General features: G+C 41.2%; 1 protein-coding gene across 1 annotated transcript in view; it reads left to right on the top strand.

The window, feature by feature from the left end:
- The first annotated feature begins 680 nt into the window (after window positions 1-680).
- LOC129830036 (pleckstrin homology domain-containing family N member 1-like) overlaps window positions 681-21,212 on the top strand; it is a 28,047-nt gene continuing 7,515 nt past the window's right edge. Inside the window, exons 1-11 of the mRNA XM_055892200.1 lie at window positions 681-866; window positions 6,941-7,031; window positions 7,619-7,780; window positions 9,061-9,141; window positions 9,983-10,073; window positions 13,836-13,972; window positions 14,653-14,799; window positions 18,118-18,198; window positions 18,861-18,936; window positions 19,519-19,664; window positions 19,766-20,137. Coding sequence (XP_055748175.1) covers window positions 793-866; window positions 6,941-7,031; window positions 7,619-7,780; window positions 9,061-9,141; window positions 9,983-10,073; window positions 13,836-13,972; window positions 14,653-14,799; window positions 18,118-18,198; window positions 18,861-18,936; window positions 19,519-19,664; window positions 19,766-20,137 — 1,458 coding nt within the window. The 5' untranslated portion in view covers window positions 681-792. The remainder of the gene's footprint in view (window positions 867-6,940; window positions 7,032-7,618; window positions 7,781-9,060; window positions 9,142-9,982; window positions 10,074-13,835; window positions 13,973-14,652; window positions 14,800-18,117; window positions 18,199-18,860; window positions 18,937-19,518; window positions 19,665-19,765; window positions 20,138-21,212) is intronic.

The raw sequence follows: 21,212 nt of genomic DNA on the forward strand, positions 1-21,212 counted from the left end.
ATCTTCTTTTCATAAAATGTAATATAATATACACATTTCAGTTCATTTTGGGTTGAAAGGGATGTTCTGGTATTACTGAAAAAATATGTTTTTATACACGATGAGGGAAAAATGTTTATTTCCTTTTTTTGTAAGCTGTTGATTTATATAGAAAAGCCACAAGAGACTGACCTCTGTTTTAATATCACATCCTTTGTCATTACTTACGTTTCAGAGAGACAACGTTGTGCTCAATGTATATGGGGCAATAATAAATACTTCTTTGGGCAACAGGCTCAGACATGTCCCAGTCTGGAAGGTCACTCCTCTCCCCTCTGATTGACACCACCGTCAACCACCATCAATTCAGAGTGACCTGTCTTTTCATGATAGTATTTAAGCATTGAAATGAGGTCCATTTGGCTGGTGGAAGGAGAGAAATGACACACTTCGCTCTGCCCCCATTTCTTTGTTGTGGAATGGCTTTAACAGCGAGCACGCACACACACACACACACACACACACACACACACACACACACACACACACACACACACACACACACACACACACACACACCCTGACACAACTCAAAGCCCCGCCCCCTGCGCGCACACACTCTCACTGACACATACCCACACTGATCTGCCTATACAACCCTCGCCCTGCCCTCTTCTCCCTCAGTATCTGCCTGACTTCAGTAAGCACACTGCCTCCACACCGTCTGCTTTGGGTTGTACAGTCACCATCACTGAGGAACATAATACAGGACATCTATAGAGGAGCGGACAGCCCCGACAACAGTAGAGCAGCATGGGGAGCAGCATGTCATGTGTTCCCCAACACAACTTCAGGTTCTCCAGCAAGAGTTTCATACGCAGGAACAGGTAAGGAAGGGCAAATCCTCACAACACAGGCAGAGTCTTAATGTCATACATGTCTGGCTCGTCTGTTGTGGTATTGGAGATGGAGGGAATTCCTGGTATTTTTCACAGTGTTTGAGCTGTACGGTTTAAATGGAGGTTGGGAGGTTTATGGGATCAGAGACAGGATCACAGGGGGTACACGAGAGCACATGAGCAGTGGTATATTTCCAACTGTGTGATACAGTTACTGTTTTCCTCTTATTTGCATCTCCCTGTTTAACTGTAGTTTTGTTTCTTGTCAGATAATCTGGTTCCCTTCCCTTATCAGTATCTGACCCAAATTAGAATGGAATAAAAATACAATGGTTAGGATAGAATATAATATAATGGTTAGGATAGAATATAATATAATGGTTAGGATAGAATAGAATGGTTAGGATAGAATATAATATAATGGTTAGGATAGAATATAATAGAATGGTTAGGATAGAATATAATAGAATGTTTAGGATAGAATATGATATAATGGTTAGGATAGAATATGATATAATGGTTAGGATAGAATAGAATGGTTAGGATAGAATAGAATGGTTAGGATAGAATAGAATATAATGGTTAGGATAGAATAGAATATAATGGTTAGGATAGAATATGATAGAATGGTTAGGATAGAATAGAATGGTTAGGATAGAATATGATAGAATGGTTAGGATAGAATATGATAGAATGGTTAGGATAGAATAGAATGGTTAGGATAGAATATGATAGAATGGTTAGGATAGAATAGAATGGTTAGGATAGAATATGATAGAATGGTTAGGATAGAATAGAATGGTTAGCATATAATAGAATAGAATGGTTAGGATATAATAGAATAGAATGGTTAGGATAGAATATAATAGAATGGTTAGGATAGAATAGAAAAGAATGGTTAGGATAGAATAGAATGGTTAGGATAGAATATAATATAATGGTTAGGATAGAATATAATATAATGGTTAGGATATAAAGAATAGAATGGTTAGGATATAATATAAAGAAGAGAAAAGAATGGTTAGGATGAAATAGAATGGTTAGGATAGAATAGAATAGAATGGTTAGGATGAAATAGAATGGTTAGGATAGAATATAACGCTTATGATAGAATAGAATTACTGCTGGGACATAAACCGACAATGTCCTAGTCATGAAATAATTATTTTGGATTGTTCGAAGTTATAGTATTTCTTAGTATTTCTTTAGTTATAGTATTTCTGTAAGCTTATGCTACTTTAATGTACTATCAGAGTCATGAAATGAATCAACTTTATGACCCTCAGTGAAATGCTTTTACTTATAGCCTATTAGCAAAGCAAGGGCCATGATGGTACAACTGTTATGAATTGCTACTTTCCCACATGGTTCCCCATTCTGGGGGCAGCCTCTATATGTGGTATCCTTAGGGTTCTGCCAAGTAGATTTATGTTCAAATAAAAACAGAGGTTTAGTGTTGTCCAAAGTGCACCTAACCGCTGCCTCTTTAAAAGCATGCACACACTTGAAAGCGCACACACACACACACACACACACACACACACACACACACACACACATACACACACACACAAACACAGGTGAATTGATTGTTCACTTGAAACAATAAATTCTGTTTTCTCACATACTCTGTGTCTCCCTGCTCTCTCTCTCTCAATTCAGTTCAATTCAAGGGGCTTTATTGGCATGGGAAACATACAGTCGAAGTCTGAAGTTTACATACACTTAGGTTGGAGTTAATAAAACTCATTTTTCAATCACTCCACAAATGTATTGTGAACAAACTATAGTTTTGGCAAGTCGGTTAGGACATCTACTTTGTGCATGACACAAGTAATTTTTCCAACAATTGTTTAAAGAAAGATTATTTAACTTATAACTCACTGCATCACAATTCCAGTGGGTCAGAAGTTTAACACTAAGTTGACTGTGCCTTTAATTAAACAGCTTGGAAAATTCCAGAACATGATGTCATGGCTTTAGCAGCTTCTGATAGGCTAATTTACTTCATTTGAGTCAATTGGCAGTGTACCTGTGGATGTATTTCAAGGCCTACCTTCAATCTCAGTGCCTCACTGCTTGACCTCATGGGAAAATCCAAAACATCAGCCAAGACCTCAGAAAAAAAATTGTAGACCTCCACAAGTTTGGTTCATCCTTGGGAGCAATTTCTAAACGCCTGAAGGTACTACGTTCATCTGTACAAACAATAGTACGCAAGTATAAACACCATGACACCACACAGTCGTCATACCGCTCAGAAAGGAGACGCATTCTGTCTCCTAGAGATGAACGTACTTTGGTGCGAAAAGTGCAAATCAATCACAGAACAACAGAAAAGGACTTTGTGAAGATGCTGGTGGAAACAGGTACAAAAGTATCTATATCCACAGTAAAACGAGTCCTATATCGACATAACTTGAAAGGCCACTCAGCAAGGAAGAAGCTACTGCTCCAAAACCGCCATTAAAAAGCCAGACTACAGTTTGCAACTGCACATGGGGACAAAGATTGTACTTTTTGGAGAAATGTCCTCTGGTCTGATGAAACAAAAATGGAACTGTTTGGCCATAATGACCGTCGTTATGTTTGGAGGAAAAAGGGGGATGCTTGCAAGCCGAAGAACACCATCCCAACCGTGAAGCACGGGGGTGGCAGCATCATGTTGTGTGGGTGCTTTGCTGCAGGAGGGACTCTTGCACTTCACAAAATAGATGGCATCATGAGGAAAGGAAAATTATGTGGATATATTGAAGCAACATCTCAAGACATCAGTCAGGAAGTCAAAGCTTGGTCGCAAATGGGCCTTCCAAATGGACAATGACCCCAAGCATACTTCCAAAGTTGTGGCAAAATGGCTTAAGGACAACAAAGTCAAGGCATTGGAGTGGCCATCACAAAGCCCTGACCTCAATCCTATAGAAAATTTGTGGGCAGAACAGAAAAGGGGTGTGCGAGCAAGGAGGCCTGCAAACCTGATTCAGTTCCACCAGCTCTTGTCAGGAGTAATGGGCCAAAATGCACCCAACTTATTGTGGGAAGCTTGTGGAAGGCTACCCGAAGCATTTGACCGAAGTTAAACAATTTAAAGGCCATGCTACCAAATACTAATTGAGTGTATGTACACACTGGGAATGGGATGAGAGAAATAAATAAATCATTCTCTCTACTATTATTCTGACATTTCACAATCTTAAAATAAAGTGGTGATCCTAACTGACTTAAGACAGGGAATTTTTCCTAGGATTAAATGTCAGGAATTGTGAAAAACTGAGTTTAAATGTATTTGGCTTAGGTGTATGTAAACTTCAAACTTCAACTGTATCTGTTGAAGAGGGTGGGGCTTAAGCTGCATCCCTGTCTCACCACACGGCCCTGTGGGAAGAAATGTGTGTGTTTTTTGCCTATTTTAACCTCACATTTCTTTGTGTACATGGATTTTATAATGTCGTATGTTTTTCCCCCAACACCACTTTCCATCAATTTGTATAGCAGACCCTCATGCCAAATTGAGTCAAAGGCTTTTTTGAAATAAACAAAGCATGAGAAGACAATTATGGTGTGCAGGGTGAATACGTGGTCTGTCCGATAATTTGGTAAAAAGCCAATTTGACATTTGCTCAGTACATTGTTTTCACTGAGGAAATGTATAAGTCTGCTTTTAATGATAATGCAGAGGATTTCCCCAAGGTTGCAGTTGACGCATATCCCACGGTAGTAATTGGGGTTGAATTGTGGATTGGGGTGATCAGTCCTTGGTTCCAAATATTGGGGAAGATGCCAGAGCTAAGGATGATTTTAAAGAGTTTTAGTATAGCCAATTGGAATTTGTTGTCTGTATATTTGATCATTTCATTGAGGATTCCATCAACACCACAGGTCTTTTGGGGTTGGAGGGTTTTTATTTTGTCCTGTAGTTCATTCAAGGTAATTGGAGAATCTGGTGGGTTCTGGTAGTCTTTAATAGTTAGTTCTAAGATTTGTATTTGATCATGTATAGGTTTTTGCTGTTGGTTCTTTGTTAATAAAGAGCCTAAAAGATTGGAGAAGTGGTTTACCCATACATCTCCATTTTGGATAGTTAATTCTTCGTGATGTTATTTGTTTAGTGTTTTCCAATTTTCCCAGAAGTGGTTAGAGTCTATGGATTCTTCAATTACATTGAGCTGATTTCTGGCGTGCTGTTCCTTCTTTTTCCGTAGTGTAGTTCTGTATTGTTTTAGTGATTCACCATAGTGAAGGCGTAGACTCAGGTTTTCCAGGTCTCTATGTTTTTGGTTGGACAGGTTTCTCAATTTCTTTCTTTGATTTTTGTATTCTTCATCAAACCATTTGTCATTGTTGTTAATTTTTAGATTTGATAGGGAAGCTGAGAGGTCAAATATACTGTTAATATTTTCTTCTGCCAAGTTTACACCTTCACTATTACAGTGGAACATTTTGTACAGGAAGTTGTCTAAAAGGGATTGAACTTGTTGTCTCCTAATTGTTTTTAGGTAGGTTTCCAAACTGCATTCCTTCTATCTATAGTATTTCTTAATATCTCAGTTCCTTTGGCTTTGATGCCTCATGATTGAGTATTGCTCTGTGGTCTAATAGGGGTGTCAGTGGGCTGACTGTGAACGCTCTGAGAGACTCTGGGTGGAGGTCAGTGATAAAGTAGTCTACTGTACTACTGCCAAGAGACGAGCCATAGGTGTACCTACCATAGGAGTCCCCTCGAAGCCTACCATTGACTATGTACATACCCAGCGTACGACAGAGCTGCAGAAGTTTTTGTTGGTTATGTTGTCATAGTTGTGCCTAGGCGGGCATATGGGGGAGGGAATGCTGTCACCTCCAGGCAGGTGTTTGTCCCCCTGTGTGCTGAGGGTGTCAGGTTCTTGTCCGGTTCTGGCATTTAGGTCGCCACAGACTAGTACATGTCATTAAAGTATGGGGATTCTAGTGGGGGATATAGGTAGCACACAGGAGGACATTTTTCTCTGTTAAGATAATTTCCTTTTGAATTTCTAGCCAAATGTAAAATGTTCCTGTTTTGATTAATTTAATGGAGTGAGTTAGGTCTGTTCTATACCAAATGAGCATACCCCCTGAGTCCCTTCCCTGTTTTACACCTGGTAGTTTGGTGGGTGGGACTACCAGCTCTCTGTAAACTAGAGGGCAACCAGTGGGTCCGTCTCCTCTATACCAGGTTTCTTGTAGGATGACAATGTCTCACATTCTCTCTCTGTGTAGTGAAAGGGCCAGGTTCAGCTCAGTTATTCCCTGTAGAGCAAGATAATGTGAATGCCAATTTAGTGACACAGAAAATACTAGGTTCGCAGATATCAGTCTTAGTCAATAGGTTTACAGAGTTTACATTTATGGGTTGCGTTAGACAGTCAGTGTTCACATTATATTGTTCTGCTCAGAATTCAAAGAAAAATAACCTGGAATATAGTAATCACTTTATTGATGATTGATTAATGCTTGTCAGTCTTATTTGTCAGTCATCACATTCTGATCCGAACTTGATTACCACCAGCTCAGATGAAGTCTTTGTTTTATGCTAATGTCATTTAGATGGGCCACAGGGAGATAGAGAGAGAAACTCGAGGGAGATTGTAAAAGTTGACTCACTCTGATATCAATGCACCGGAAATGTTTCTTTATGAAGCTGTGACACTAAAGATAACAGATGGGGTTCAGGCTTGACAAAGGAGGAGATTGAAGCCTTTATTTCTTTATTCATGCACTGCCTATCTGAGACATAAGCCCTGAATGTTTTGCTCATTTAAATGGGTGATATTGAAGGGAACTGACAAAGGGGTTTCCTGGTCAAATGTGTCTAGATTTACAACGTGAAACCAGGCACTCACTTTACACTCCACACCCTTTCAAACTGAAAAGGGAACTCTTCAGAAAGGAACACATTCATCTTGAACTCATTGTTTTCATCCGCCATTGAGAAGCCAGCTGGTAGCACAGCAAACAGACAGGCTAGCTAGGCTACCTCCGTGGTAAACATGGGAGAGGGAGTTGTAAAATAAGTTTCTTTTCCCCCTTCCCTCCCGGAGCAGCAGCCGCTTGTTCCGTAAGAAGTATCCCCAGGAAGGACAGGAGAAGTCCAACAGCATCATCAATATTCTCTGCACTGTCACTCCAAGGAAGGTATGGAACGCTGGAAAACTCTCTCCCTCCCTCTTCCCCCCTTTCTCCGTCTGTCTCTCTCACTCTCCCTCTTCCCCCCTATCTCCGTCCGTCTCTCTCACTCTCACTCTCCCTCTTACATTCTCTTTCTCTAAACCATGATAAAAGACAAAGACATATTTCATGAACACACACAAATATTTTATGACAAATTCTCTCATTTCAACCATGTCATACAAACACACTTATTATGTTGATACATGTATGCATAATCTTGGACGCAACATTTTTTTTATCTTACAGGGACAACTGAATAACCTTTTTTCTAAGAATTAACAATCAAACTTCTTCAGCCCCAATTTAAGTTAGTTTATTTAACTAGGCAAGTCAGTTAAAAACAAATTCTTATTTTCGATGACGGCCTAGGAATACTGGGTTAACTGTCTTGTTCAGGGGCAGAACGACAGATTTTTACCTTGTCAGCTCAGGGATTTGATCTTGCAACCTTCCGGTTACTAGTCCAACGCTCTAACCACTAGGCTTCCTGCCGCCCCAGGTTTGTTGTGCACAATGGGTTAATATTCACTAATGTGATTGGTTGCTTGCAGGAGATGACCCATAAGGATCTGCAGAAGATCGAGAACATTAAGTGGGAACCTCCGTTCCCTTACGACCCAGCCAATGGATGGAAGAAAAGCAGCATCAATGTCAAAAATTATGGCAGGATGGTCCACAGCTCTAAAGTCCGCTTCCGCTTTCTCCACTGCAAGGTGAGAAACAACTAACACACACACACACACACACACACACACACACACACACACACACACACACACACACACACACACACACACACACACGAGCACGCACGCGCACACGTCCTCTGACGGAACTGTAACACCTCAAGTCACTTCAGATAACTGACTAACTAAATGATGAAACAACAATAAAGCACAATAAACATATACCTCCACACAGTCATTGTGGTTAATGAGGTCTTTAAACAAGCCTCCACCCCACAGTGAAACAGTGTGTTAGTCACCCCCGACGGGAGGCAAACCAAACAAACAGGTGGAGGGGACAGGATGTAGTCCTAGCTCTGCGGGTTTGTGAAACGGTTAGCTAATGCTTAGCTAACGCTGACGTGGTGGCCAAGGGGGATGAATAAAACGAGGGTTCAGCATAGGGGACCGCAGGCCGCGTTTAAACACGCTGGGCACTGAAGGAATTGGTAAACAACTCCCTGAGACAACCTCAGAGCTGATCTAAGAACAGGTATACAGGAAAATACCGGCACCCAACCGTGGGAATCGCTATCTGTCACAGATGCAATCACACTGTCAAAGAGAGTGAGAGAGCGAAAGAGACAGAGAGAGACAAAAAAGGAGTGAAAGAATGGAGTGTTGTAATGGAGTGTCATAGGGGAAAGAACACATTGTTTGGTAAATCAATACAGCGCAGAGAGTAAATCAAGGAGGAAGTATTGCTTCACTGTTTTTGAACCTGAAAAAAGTACAGGGCTAGTCTTGTCAAATGGCAGGAAGTGATTGTAAATCACAAGTGGCTCTTTGAGAAATCCTATAAATCCTCAGAATACCACAAGTCCTCCTAATACAACAAGTCCTTATGATCAAAATGTAGTACAACACTTCCTACAGATGTAAAATGATTCAAAAAGGGAATTGGGTGCCATTTGGGACGTTCATAATGTCATGATGAATCAATTTCCAAATCATTATTTGGTAACACTGCGTCATATTGCCAATCCTTTAATCTTTCTCTGATATTTTATGTTTCCCCTAATGACCACCATAATAGACAGATAGAGGCATATCACCTCCTGGCACGCACGCAAGTGCGCACACACGCGCGCGCACACACACACACACGCACACGCACACGCACACGCACACGCACACACACACACACACACACACACACACACACACACACACACACACACACACACACACACACACACACACACACACACACACACACACACACACACACACACACACACACACTGTCTCTTGCACTCTCTCCTCAGGATGTGCATGATTGCTACCTGGACCTCTTCCAGACACACCTTCATTTTGTCTCCAACAACACCACTGGACTCACCTACCAGGTGAGGCTTTCCAACTGTTCTTCAAAGTCTGCCATTATGTTATTTATGGAGATTGTACTCAAATGTTGGAAATTAATGAGTAATGATTCACAAATTGATCACAAATGACAAATGGAGAGGAAATGTTTACTATGACACAGTAGTCTCAGTGCACTGATTGTAAAATAGCTCGGTATTATAAGAGCCTCTGCTAAATGACTCAAATGTAATGTCGTTTTCAATCTCGTGTCCCTGTCTAAGTGAATATAACCGATACACCGATTACGTGTCCCTTTCGAACGGTTTTTGTATTGGTAAACATGGTGTGTATGATTGTCTCCTTAACCTGTCTTGTAAAGTATGAACAGTCATCAAGCAGTGTCTATATCGTGTTTGTCTATATCGTGTTTGTACTAGACTCAGTGACAGGGTGGGGGGCTGCTGGAGCATTACTGGATATTAGACATTATGACGACAAATGTAAGGCCTCAGACAATCATACATGCAACCTGGCTGGCCTTAGTTCCACACCAATTAATAATCATATTTGCCGTAGAAGTTCCAAAACTGAAACTGAAAAACGTACATTTGATGGTCATAAAATTCAGAAGCTATTTTTAATACATTTTCTTGGTCCTAGAGTCATGAAATGTTCAGAGTCCATAAAGGGGAGTGACTGCTTTCAATGAATGTAAAACTATAACATTTGTCAACAATTTAGTTATGAGGTATTATCCATGCTTGAAAAACAGTGAAACCCATCCTTTTTTTAAAGTATATTTGTATGGTCACGACAATGAAACTGTATGGTTAAATGGAATGATTGAATGACTAAGATTTGACTTGTGTTTTGTGCGTGCAGGGGACTCTTCCTTTGAAAGAGCTCACCATCTGCAACCTGCAGCAGAACTGTAACCACAGCCAACTCCAGGAATTTGCCTTCCAGATCAACGGTTAGTTGGCCTTTTACTTGAAAGGGAAAAACAAAATTGACTCCTTGTGGTAGTGGTGGCATTCATAAATAGCAGAGCATGGAGCGCTGAGATGTTGAAATCACTTGTTTCATGTTTTCTATTGACTATAGCCAATCTGTGTTGAGTTGGCATTGGACCGCCGTGTGTTTATAGTTGTTTATGATTCACAGGCTAACTTCAAGCCTCTCTGTAACTCAGCTGTGTGGTAGGCGAGGTTCTATACTCACCGACTGAAACAAAGAAAATCTAGTTCAGGAATTTGTAGAAGCTACTTTCCATTAAGTAGTGACTAAATGCCCCTCTTCTTTCAACCAATCTCAAAGCTACTTGAGATGTGTGCAAAATAACTTGACTGTCACTTACATCTTGTATTGCTGTCAAACTCAAAACGAAGCGCACTGTTCTCAAGTTTCGTTTCTTTCTCAGCAAAGACAGACAGAGCCCATATTCACGTTCACAATCCTAAACTCCAACCACACACTATTTTCAAATGGTGGTGTTTCCTATATTCCGACATTCCGGTGACTCAAAAGTGCTGTGACCTCTCACCTCCACACAACCCCAAGACTAACTAGAGTCGCCTCTCTCAGCCCTCAGTCAGGGGGCCAAGCCGCTCTTGAAGGCCCCTCTTGTTGTGCGACAGGTGCTCCTGAACTCGCTCAGCTGTCGAGGCTGAACCCGCTCTAAGCCCTATCAAGACATTTAATCTATTCCACATTCCAGGAGCATCCTACTTAATGCCTGCTAGTTTTGCCCCTTAGAATCTGGGCTCATATCCACAAAGTATCTCAGAGTAGGAGTGCTTATAGATATTAATGAATAAGATGATATGGACAGATCCTAGATCAGCACTCCTACTCTGAGAGGCTTTGTGGATATGGTCGCTGATCTCTAAATGTTCCTGTACTTCAATATCAACTTGACTGCATCTTTGATAATGATGATAGGAAGTATTTGCAAAATGAATTTGAGCATGGTTGACGGATTTGTGCCTTAGCCAGCTTCTCTGTCGTCTATTCTATGGCATGACAATTATTGTCAGAGGGGTCTGTTAAAGCACAGACATACCTGGCAACCGGGCTAGAATTGGAATGTATTTAGGATTTAAATGTGTTTGATGAGGGGATCTTGGGCATTTCTCTGCATTCAAGATGACACACAGGGTGATTAAAAGTCATTGACACGTAAAGTCCGCTCAAGTCACAGAGAATTCTTTATCATTCACATAATTATTTTGAAACGGAAGAGATCTCCACTGTCAAACGTTTTCTTTGCTACCCATGGCCAAAACATACGTCACATTCATAGATATTTGCCGGAGAAAACTGATTTAATAAACTTTTGTATTTCAGATGTTTTCTCTGTTCTGGGAGAGACTTTATTTACCTGCAGGGAGGCTGTAATAGACTTCACTGGAAACACACATAACAATAACATGACAAAATATTGTGTGCAGCGATAACTCTGAGTAAAAATCTTTCTCATTGCTACACTGCTGAATCAGCTTCACTGTAAACTGACCAGGAGTTGACTTAGAATGACATACTAGGAACACGCAAGGTCCCGAAAACTGCCCTGCAAAATCCCGGAAAGTTCATGCAAAGTTTAAGTTAGTGTCATGTTGCGCAACATTTTTTCATAAGATTTTTGTAATTATATTCTGATAGAGATATGTATGAAATGAGAGGAGGAGGAGGAGACAGATGAGAGGGTATCACAGCCAGGAAAAGAGTAGCGGAGGGGAAAGAAAGTGGGATCCGCACACCCCCGCCTCTAGGAGGAATGGCCTCAGAAGTCCAGACTCACACTCCCATTCGTCAGTTAAGGTGGACAGGTCAGAACAATTGGCCTCGGCTCCTGAAATATTTAACAACCCGACAAGCCTTAGTTGGGTTTTAACTTTGGCTGTCCTCACGTGAACCATGTGAAAATGCCTCCTTCAAGGGAGTGTGATGATCAAGGTCTAAAATGAAGGCTGGAACAAGGAGAAAGAAAATCAACTAACGAGAGCAGCATGGCCACCGATTAGAGAAGCAGTCAGCTGGCAAGGCAAGCATTCCGGACAATGACAAAGGCGTGGGGCTGGAATGAAAGAGGCTGTTATCTGTAGTATGTGTAGTAGGGCTGATAAAGGGAGATTCCAGCTCACCTCAAGTCCTGTAGGCTACATTCCTGTTGGGAAGGAAGGCAGTCCAGAGGGAGGTTGGTTTGCTTGAGCTGTTATGAGGCCAAAGAGAGCAAGCGTTTCAGAGGAGAGGGGCTGATTTAGGATCAGTTTGGCCTTTTAGATCACAACGGATAAGATGACATGGACATGGACCTGATCCTAGATCAGCAGTGCTTCTCCGAGACATTCTATGAATACCGGCCCAGGTTGCAAGCTCTCTCCTGTAGTAGTTAAGTTATACCTAATTCACACATGATTTACTGTATGTTTCTTGTAAAAACATTTTTGGGGTATTGTTTGTATGACCCCCTTTCAAACAGTCCTCTTTTTACCACATTCTTGCCGGCGTAAGCCTTTTATATATTCTGTGCGCATGCCGACACTGTAGACGAGTGGGAGTAGGGGTGTGCCGATGTGGATGGGCCTGTTCTAATAAACCCATTAAATATACACCATTACAAAGATATCCAATATGAATTTGTTTAGACAGGTCCATATGAGACATTAAGACTAATACAATTTGTTTTCAAAAGAAAAGCATATTTTGCGTTACTGGTCTGTGCAGCCTATTTGACTTTAGTGTAAAGTACACTAAAGTCAAATATTTTAACATTTTTTGGTGGTATCTGTACTCTACTATTTATATTTTTGACAACTTTTACTTTTACTCCACTACATTCCTAAAGAAAATATTGTAAGTTTTACTCCATACAGTTTCATTGACACCCAAAAAGTACTTGTTACATTTTGAATGCTTAACAGGACAGGAAAATGGTCCAATTCATGCACCTATCAAGAGAACATCCCAGACAAGACATTCTTACATAATTGCGCATGGGCTCATCTGGAAAAGAGAGGCTATGTGTAGCTCAAGAAGCTCATTCACATTAACCCATCGTTCAGTGGCTTAATATTAGGCCTAATACTGCAGTAAATGAATCACCACCAGCCAATGTGATCACACCATCGGGCGCTCTCTTCTTTCAAACAGTTATTTTGGTTGAAGACAGATAAACTACAAATGGCTAGTAGTTAGAAACGTATGCATGTTAACCCATAATTTATTAGCTAAATATCAGTGGCCTTTAAATATTTACCTGTCAAAGTCAAGAAAAAATATGAAATGGCAGTGTGCGTTCCCCCAGGCCAAATGCTAAGGCATTTCTGTGACAATAGACAAGAACAGCTCAAGGACAGAACTACATACATTTAAATGGAGAGAATAAATGCATTAAAATCATTTCTGTGAAGCTGTGTCTGTAAAAAGTTGGCGGCATGCTAAAGTTGGTGTGTTTTTGTCTTAGTTTGAAAGGGATATCAGGCTACAGGGTATCTTCTGTGGAAGTTTGACAGAACGTGCAATTAACATGACGGAGAGCTCTACCTATCTACAGTATTTTCACAATAGTTTCTTTGTGAAATAGTGGTAAAACCTAAAGTCTGATTTACTAGCGATGACAAGCTTCCAGTTGCATAATGTACAGCCTTCTATTTGTAAATGGATAGGGTAGGGCTTCAGTAGGACGCGCTAGTGGCCATCTCCTCTCTGACCTCATGACCTTTGACCCCTGCAGGTGTCAGCCTGAACCCCATCATCGTCTATTGCTCCAACCAGGAGGAGATGGACATGTGGTTCGGCCTGCTCAAAGAACACATCGAGATCAACGGGGGCACCCCCATCGCCCCTATCGAGACCTACACCAGGGTTAAGGTAAGGAAATAATACTATGTTTCATTGATATGGCAGTGCAGATGATGGAAATGGAGGCCAGTTAAAGAGGCCAGTTAAGGAGGCCCAAGTAGGAGCTACACCCTGGGTTGATCCTGAGGGTAAAACAGCAATCAATCAACAGGATGTGTTGAGTCATGTAGGTCACGGCTGTCTCTTCCTGAGGGCATGATCCATTCCCAGGGAGCGGTCATGACTGTGGCCGCACCACAACCACACCGCTAGACTCACATCTGCACTGGGTCAAAGTATGGTTACACCAACAGGTGTGGAAAAGGCTGATCACACACATTCAATAGTGGACGAAATATAGGGCATCTACACAAGCAGGTTTGACCAACGGTATATCCCAATGCATATGTTCTGAAAGCAAAGAAGAAAAGCATTCATGCAACATTCTTCCTGTGTCACTTCCAATAGTGACAGCTAGTGTAGGAACAATTGTTGTTTCGTTATACAGTATATTCGCCCGGGAAGTATGATAGTATGTAAGTATGATTGCGTCACTATCAGAGAATGAAAAGCCCCGTCATTATAGCAATAATAGCTCATACTGTGGAGAAGTTCTGTATGTGTTTAATGTTTATTTCTCATAACTGGTGGGGTGAGGTAGATTATTTTCATGCCTCGCTAATGTAAACATGTCTACCTGTTTCCTGCAGAATGTAAAGGAGAATACGGAGGGGAGAGAGGAGCTGAGGAACTCAATCAGTAAAGACCCCATCTATGAGTGGGAGGGTTCTCAGCGTGAGAGTCTGGGGCCCATCACTTTCGTGTCCAAAGTCAGTCTGCAGCACCTCCCCTGCCAGGTACAACACCCACCTCCGCTCACCATTCTGTGGCTTATGATGCACACTGTAACCTGTCACTGAACCATTATAACCTGACAGTGAAACATTATAACCTGACAGTAAAACATTATAACCTGACACTAAAACATTATAACCTGGCAGTGAAACATTATAACCTGACACTAAAACATTATAACCTGACAGTGAAACATTATAACCTGACACTAAAACATTATAACCTGGCAGTGAAACATTATAACCTGACAGTGAAACATTATAACCTGACATTGAAACATTATAACCTGTCAGTGAAACATTATAACCTGACAGTGAAACATTTTAACCTGACAGTGAAACATTTTAACCTGACAGTGAAACATTATAACCTGACAGTGAAACATTATAACCTGACAGTGAAACATTATAACCTGACAGTGAAACATTTTAACCTGACAGTGAAACATTATAACCTGACAGTGAAACATTTTAACCTGACAGTGAAACATTTTAACCTGACATTGAAACATTATAACCTGTCAGTGAAACATTATAACCTGACAGTGAAACATTTTAACCTGACAGTGAAACATTTTAACCTGACAGTGAAACATTATAACCTGACAGTGAAACATTTTAACCTGACAGTGAAACATTATAACCTGACAGTGAAATATTATAACCTGACAGTGAAACATTATAACCTGACAGTGAAACATTATAACCTGACAGTGAAACATTATAACCTGACAGTGAAACATTAGAACTTGTCAGGGAAAGATATGTCACTTTTTTATATTAAAATATCACTCAAACGAAGAAGCCTGTATATACAGTCCGCATTGCGCATAAATAGATTACACATTTTAAGAAAGATGAATAAAAGAGTTTATTTATGGTTTTGACTGTTGCTATCTTGTTTTGTGAAACCAGACAATTTATGGAATTGTCCATTAGACAGTTATGACTCCAACCTGTAATCAGTCAGATAGCGGGGATCTGAGAATGAGGAGTAAATGTAACATTATCAATCAATAACATCTACCTTAGAGCCCACTGACTCTCTCTCTCTCTCTTGCTTTCTCTCACACGCACGCACGCACGCACGCACGCACGCACGCACGCACGCACGCACGCACGCACGCACGCACGCACGCACACACACACACACACACACACACACACACACACACACACACACACACACACACACACACACACACACACACACACACACACACACACACACACACACACACGTACTCTTTCGCATATTCACCATGACCTCACCACAACGTAAGGAGTGAGCATTGTTGTCTGCTGGGACTCTATACCTTGAGGGAGTGTATGGGCAGAACACTAGTCTACTGCAGTTACCACAACACTTACTCCCTAGGTCTCATACACTCCGACAAGACGTGACGTTACTCTGCTAACCGAGCGAGAAAGTAACCAAGGAAATACATGATGCTGACTAGGATTAATCCTATAAAACAGTAACGCTCATGTAGCCGGCGGGTGAATCTGCCAATTAACATTTGATGGGAACTGGCCTGATGGAAATCTTTCGAAGGGAGATTGAAGGGCTTGTAAACTGGGTGTGTGAGAGGCAGTTGCTTAGCTCACGCAGCAACTTGACTCACCTCACAGCTGGAATGTCAGCTGTCTGCCAGACACGCCCTCGGCAGGGCGGAGAAACACGCTCACGGGCATGCAAGTGCGTGTGCACCACACATACACGCACGCACACACACACACACACATACACACACACAGGGTTGGGTAGGTTACTTTCTATATGTAATCCATTAGTTACTAGTTACCTGTCCACAATTGTAATCAGTAATGTAACTTTTTGATTTCCCAAACTCAGTAACTTAATCGGATTATTTTCTGTTACTTTTAGATTACTTTCCCCTTAAGAGTCATTAGAAGAAGAGAAAAAAGAATGTAGCATATTACTTTGTGGGTTGGTTATGTAGGCTTACTACAGATAATAATACAATTGGGCAATTTCTTTACATTAAAAACCAAAGTCTGTCAGATTTCCAGTCATTCCATTTTATTTAATACCCCTTGAGATAACAGCCCACTTGCTCTCAGCTACTACACTGAAAAACAATAGAAATGCAACATGTAAAGTGTTGGTGCCATGTTTCATTATCTGAAATAAAAGATCCCAGAAATGTTCCATACTGTACGCACAAAAGGCTTATTTCCCGCAAATGTTCTGCACACATTTGTTTATATCCCTGTTAGTGAGCAAATTTGATTTGTCACATGCGTCGAATACCTTACTATGTTTAGACCTTACTATGAAATGCTTACTTACAGGCCCTTAACCAACAATGCAGTTTTAAGAAAAATAAGAGTTAAGAAAATATTTACTAAATAAACTAAAGTAAAAAATAAAAGAGCAACAATATAATAACAATAACGAGGCTATATACAGGGGGTACCGGTACCGAGTCAATGTGCGGGGGTACAGGTTGGTTGAGATAAAGTGACTATGCCAAGATAATAGATAATAAACAGTGAGTAGCAGTAGCGTAAAGAAAAGTGTGTGGGGTCAATGCAAATAGTCTGGGTGGCCATTTGATTAGCTGATCAGCAGTCTTATGGCTTGGGGGTAGAAACTGTTAAGAAGCCTTTTGGTCATCAAGCTTGGCCCCAGTGATGTACTGGGTCATATGCACTACCCTCCGTAGAGCCTTGCGGTCGGAGGCCGAGCAGTTGCCCTATCAGGCGGTGATAGAACCAGTCAGGATGCTCTCGATAGTGCAGCTGTAGAACACCTGACAGGTGTGGCATATCAAGAAGCTGATGATTATCAAGCTGATTAAACAGCATGATTATTACACATTACACAGAGAAGTATTTCTGTCTGTAATAAAGCCCTTTTGTGGGGAAAAACTCATTCTGATTGGCTGGGCCTGGCTCCCCAGTGGCTGGGCATGGCTTCCAAGTGAGTGGGCATATGCCCTTCAAAGCCCACCCATGGCTGCACCCCTGCCCAGTCATGTAAAATCCATAGATTAGGGCCTAATGAATTTATTTCAATTGACTGATTTCCTTATATGAACTGTAAGTCAGTCAAATATTTGAAATTGTTGCATGTTGTGTTTCTATTTTTGTTCAGTAGATTTCAATGTCAGTACCTTCTATATTTGACACAGAAAGCCCAGTAGAACTATTAACTGATTGCATCTGATGTGAAAACACACCGCACTTCAATTAGTTAATCTTACACTGAGCGCAAGATACATTGACAGGATATAGACATTTTAATGAATTAGCTAATGCAGTGAGAGATGATTGTTTCTATTGTGTCCAATACAGGAGCAGAGTGACAGACTACTGGTGATGTACCCAGCCACTCTGATCATCCTATCAGAAGAGAGCCACGGACTTTACTACAAGGTACCTTTAATTCGTCCCATTGAACCATACAGATGTAGGATCTTAATTTGAGCCATTTTTCTACAGCAGGAAAATAATCCTGCCACAACTGGAAATGTGAATTATTATGTGGATTATAATTAATGGATGTTTTTTGTAGGGTTTGATATATTTTTCGTTAGGGCAAATCAAGTCTGACGTTTTAAATGGAAATTACAAACTAGAAGCCTTTTAAAACCTCAAATACACAACAAGTTTTCACTTCCTGCTGTGCAGAAATATTCTCAGCAACAAAAGAGTGATACAATTAAGATAATACATCTGTAGATGTAGACTCTTAGCTAGCCTGGTCTCAGATCTGTTTGTGCTATCAAGTCAATCCTTGTCATGCCAAAAAGTGGCAAGGAATTGGCATGATAGCACAAACAGACTGGCATTCAGGCTAACTCTCATGTACATTATGTACTATACATAATGTACTCACCCCAAGAGCTTATATACAGTAAATGACTCATATCCTTGATTATGCTCGAGGACCTTATTTGTCATGTTTGCAGTGCTTTCCCTCTGATCTGTCTTTGAATCAGAAGTGTGTGGAATGGTATGTATAACGGTGTGTGTGTGTGTGTGTGTGTGTGTGTGTGTGTGTGTGTGTGTGTGTGTGTGTGTGTGTATGATTGCAGGGGAAACTTCCACTTAACATGGTCACTGTGACCACACCCTGCCAGGACGTCAAGCCCAACACCTTCATGATTGAAGGTAAATTGACCACTATCTCACACTTATTGTGCCTCCCCTCAAATACAACATATGTATATGACACAGGTCTGTTATGACGTATAGATTTGAATGAAGACGGGTGTTTTGTTGACATTTCCAAATGTCAACAAAACAAGAAACGCTTTTATGCGCAAATATTGATATAATGACTATCATATCGAAGTAAACTTGGAGTCACACGATGACATGCTGTGTGGTCCTCCTACTACGAAAGGCATGCAGTTTATTAGGCTACATATTAAATAAATAATGATGAATTTATCAGGGTGGTGAAAGTGCAAGGTGATGAGCTTGATGCTCCTTTCTAATTAATATCGAGGGACTTATTCTGGTGACATGATCATAGTCTTCTGTTTGACAAATACAAATAATCTCGCTCTTTTGTCCATAATAATCTCATCATGTAGGCTATATGTGCGCTCTAGCCAATGTCGCGCTGTTAGCTAGAGCCACATGTCAATACCAGATTGGGCACACTTGCTATATCTCAAAAGACACTGAACATTTCCTCATGCACATTCAATGAGTGACCTTACCCATTGTTTTGCCCTGCTGTCACAGGCAAGATGATAAACCCTATTGTGGTGTCCTGTTTGGATAAGAGGGAGTTCTATGACTGGATCCAGCACTTCAAAGCCTTCGATGTCCCTGTGGTCAGCCCCCCATCCCCCGTTTATGACATAATCTACACCCCCACAGCGAAACAGGTGAGACATTAGATTAGAACAACAAGGCCCTTCCGAGTTTTAACTGTGTCCATTCCATTGTTGTCAGTTCTTAACATGGTGTGTTGTATTTTTCACACTAGGCTCCAGAGGTTGATAGGTGGAGTTGGAACAGCCGGAGCCAGAGCCGGAGTGAGTCTCTGAGGCTGGGGCAGTCCGCTGGGAGTGAGTCTCTGAGACTGGGGCAGTCCGCTGGGAGTGAGTCTCTGAGGCTGGGGCAGTCCGCTGGGAGTGAGTCTCTGAGGCTGGGGCAGTCCGCTGGGAGTGAATCTCTGAGGCTGGGGCAGTCCGCTGGGAGTGAGTCTCTGAGGTTGGGGCAGTCCGCTGGGAGTGAGTCTCTGAGGCTGGGGAAGTCCCACAGTGGACGGGGGTCTGGTTCCGGGTCCCACCACCTCCAGTTCCCCCCTAGACATGCGGACAACCCTCTGTCCCCAGGGTACACAGAACCCCTATGTGTAAGTTTGCACTTGAATACTTTCTACCAGGCTTGGATCAAATACATATGTCAAACACATTCAAATGACAAAATAAGCTAAATCAAGCACGTCAAAGTATTTGAAATGTTTTTGAGCCAGTTCTGCTTTCTACAAAGAAATTAGGGGGAAATGGAATGTGTGCTACTTCCATGTGAACTAGGCCACTCAAAGCGAATTTATTTACCTTTACACTACGATGTTGGGCGTTGTACTCTGCCCTGTGGTGGTAATTTTTATGTTGCCGGTATATATAGTATCTGATATCCATACCATTAAAGCGCTGGAGTTGAGCTCAGCATTTTCCAAATGTGAATTATTAACAGAGGTTTAGACTGTGCCTCTCCTGGTACAACCCAAGCCAATGCTGAAGTCCTTAAACCTCTCGAAGACGAGATGATTTGTTGTGTTTTCCTCCTCTGAAATAACACCATTAAGATAACTTTGACCATGAGAAATGAGGGGCCCTTACACGCTGCCTCAGCAATCAATAGGTTACCTGATAACGGAGAGTGTTTCAGATTCAGCAGAAGTAGCGTACGCTATCAAGACCTTGAGTTGACTTCCTGAAGAGAGAATGACCCTACAGACTGGTCGCTCATCCAATTAGCTTATACTGGGAAAGGCGCTGTGCTCACAAGACATGTTGTTCTTGCTGTGTGTGTGTAGAGTTTAGTTTAGAAACATTTATTTAAGTGTCACTCCACAATGATACATCATTCTGATTTGTTTTACCACATTGTGAACAGACCCCTCAAATTGAGTTGAGACACTAAAAACAATTACAGTCAAACATGGTACAGGAGTCATCTATAATACATTGCATCATCTATGCACATATATGCATAAACAAAGTACAGTCGATAAAAGGACAATTAGGTACTTATAAAGAAATGTCTCCATTGGAGGACAAGGTGGCAGGCATTTACATTATTGTTACCTGATAAGATTTCACATAATTAATTATTTTCATTTAGACTGTTAACATTTTCATTTTGGCTGGAGAGCTGAAGAAAAATATAATTCCTAATGTTGTTGTATAACACACAGTAAAGCA

The sequence above is a fragment of the Salvelinus fontinalis genome, chromosome 31 (assembly GCF_029448725.1).
Source record: "Salvelinus fontinalis isolate EN_2023a chromosome 31, ASM2944872v1, whole genome shotgun sequence".
Taxonomy (NCBI): domain Eukaryota; kingdom Metazoa; phylum Chordata; class Actinopteri; order Salmoniformes; family Salmonidae; genus Salvelinus; species Salvelinus fontinalis.